Source organism: Buceros rhinoceros, unplaced genomic scaffold (assembly GCF_000710305.1).
Source record: "Buceros rhinoceros silvestris isolate BGI_N320 unplaced genomic scaffold, ASM71030v1 scaffold24415, whole genome shotgun sequence".
Lineage (NCBI taxonomy): Eukaryota > Metazoa > Chordata > Aves > Bucerotiformes > Bucerotidae > Buceros > Buceros rhinoceros.
Genome location: NW_010414925.1, coordinates 2,343 through 3,658, shown reverse-complemented (window position 1 = coordinate 3,658; position 1,316 = coordinate 2,343). Strand labels below are relative to the sequence as shown.

The following is a 1,316-nucleotide window of genomic DNA, read 5'->3' as shown; positions in this document are numbered from 1 at the left end:
CCCTCAGGCAGCCCTGAGGCTCCAACAGCCATGTCCTCGTGCCCACCTGGTCTCATGCCTCTTTCCCGGGTCTGGGTGTCCTCAAAGCACCACGTGCCCACAGCCACAACCACTTGCCTGCCACATCTCGCCCGCCACATCTTGCCCACCCGTGCATGGGGCCATTGACAGCCACCAGCTCTAATTCTGACTCTGGGCAGCTGCTCCACTCCCGAGGTTAATCAGGATTAGCCGGGACAGTCATTGTGTCTCTCAGGCACAATCCTACACTCCGGCCAAGACCAGAGAGGGCTTTGTCTCCCCTGGGAACTGGATCCCAGCTACCAGGGCTGGACGAAGGTGGGATGCAGGAGCACCTCCACATGGAGAGGGCAGCAGTGCACGTCCCCATCATCCACTACCTCCTTCCCCACACTGGGGAGAAGCAGGAAGGGATCAGCCAGTTTCCTCCCCCAACAGCCACTTGGAGGCAGCTGGACAGTGGGCTGGGAACACCGGAGCTGTGGGGCATCCCACTGCTGCAAGGTGATGCTCACGTGCCTCTTGAAAGTTACCTGATATTACAGAGGAGAAACCAAAATCGTTGCTGACAGCAACACTGGTCGACTTGGATTTCTTTGACTCATATTTCAATCGATCTGAAAAACAAAAGCCGGGTGCCCCGCTCAATCACGCCCTCAAGATAGCTTCTGTGGCTCCACTCCCCTCTCCCCTCATGGCTGCAGAAGAACAGGCTAAGGGAGGGAGCTTGGGCTTTGCTTCAGCACAGCTACCATAAGCACTTTGGTGAGAGCCTGCAAGAGCAGGTGGGATCGCTCCTCTCACCACTGCAGAGGAACCACGAGCACACCACAAGCGCTCCGGTGGTCTTCCAGTCATGGTGGCTGAGGGCGAGCCTTGCAGTGAGGGTACTGGCAGCACCCTGCAAACCACCAGTGAGACCTCCGAGGCAGATGGCCCCTCAGACCACCTGTCACCCGTCTGGCTGCATCCTGCACTGGCTCTGCTTTGGCACGAGCCACAGTGCCATGGGCACAGCAATGCTGCCAGAGGTCAGCGTCACAGGGGTCATACACACGAGAAGTGGAGGGAGAGGGTTCTGAAGGCACTTCTCACCTCTCTCCAGGGCAAGGAGGAAATCCCTGTTCCTCTGGAGCTCCTTCATGAACTCTTCGTTCTGCAGGAAGAGCGCGATACGCTCATCCTCCAGGTACTGCTTCCACCGCCGCTCTTGTTCCAGGGAGCCCTGGCCCCGTGGGGTGAGCCCCCGTGGCACGGGCTGCCGGCAGCCGTGAGAGCCCTGGGCAGGAGACAAA

General features: G+C 59.2%; 1 protein-coding gene across 1 annotated transcript in view; it reads right to left on the bottom strand.

Annotated features, from left to right (window-relative positions):
• The window catches only part of CUEDC1 (CUE domain containing 1), a gene marked incomplete at its 5' end in the record, with an annotated part of 4,739 nt that overhangs the window by 1,843 nt on the left and 1,580 nt on the right, over positions 1-1,316 (bottom strand). Inside the window, 2 exons of the mRNA XM_010137258.1 lie at positions 555-638; positions 1,117-1,300. Of these exons, the coding sequence (XP_010135560.1) occupies positions 555-638; positions 1,117-1,300 (268 nt within the window). The remainder of the gene's footprint in view (positions 1-554; positions 639-1,116; positions 1,301-1,316) is intronic.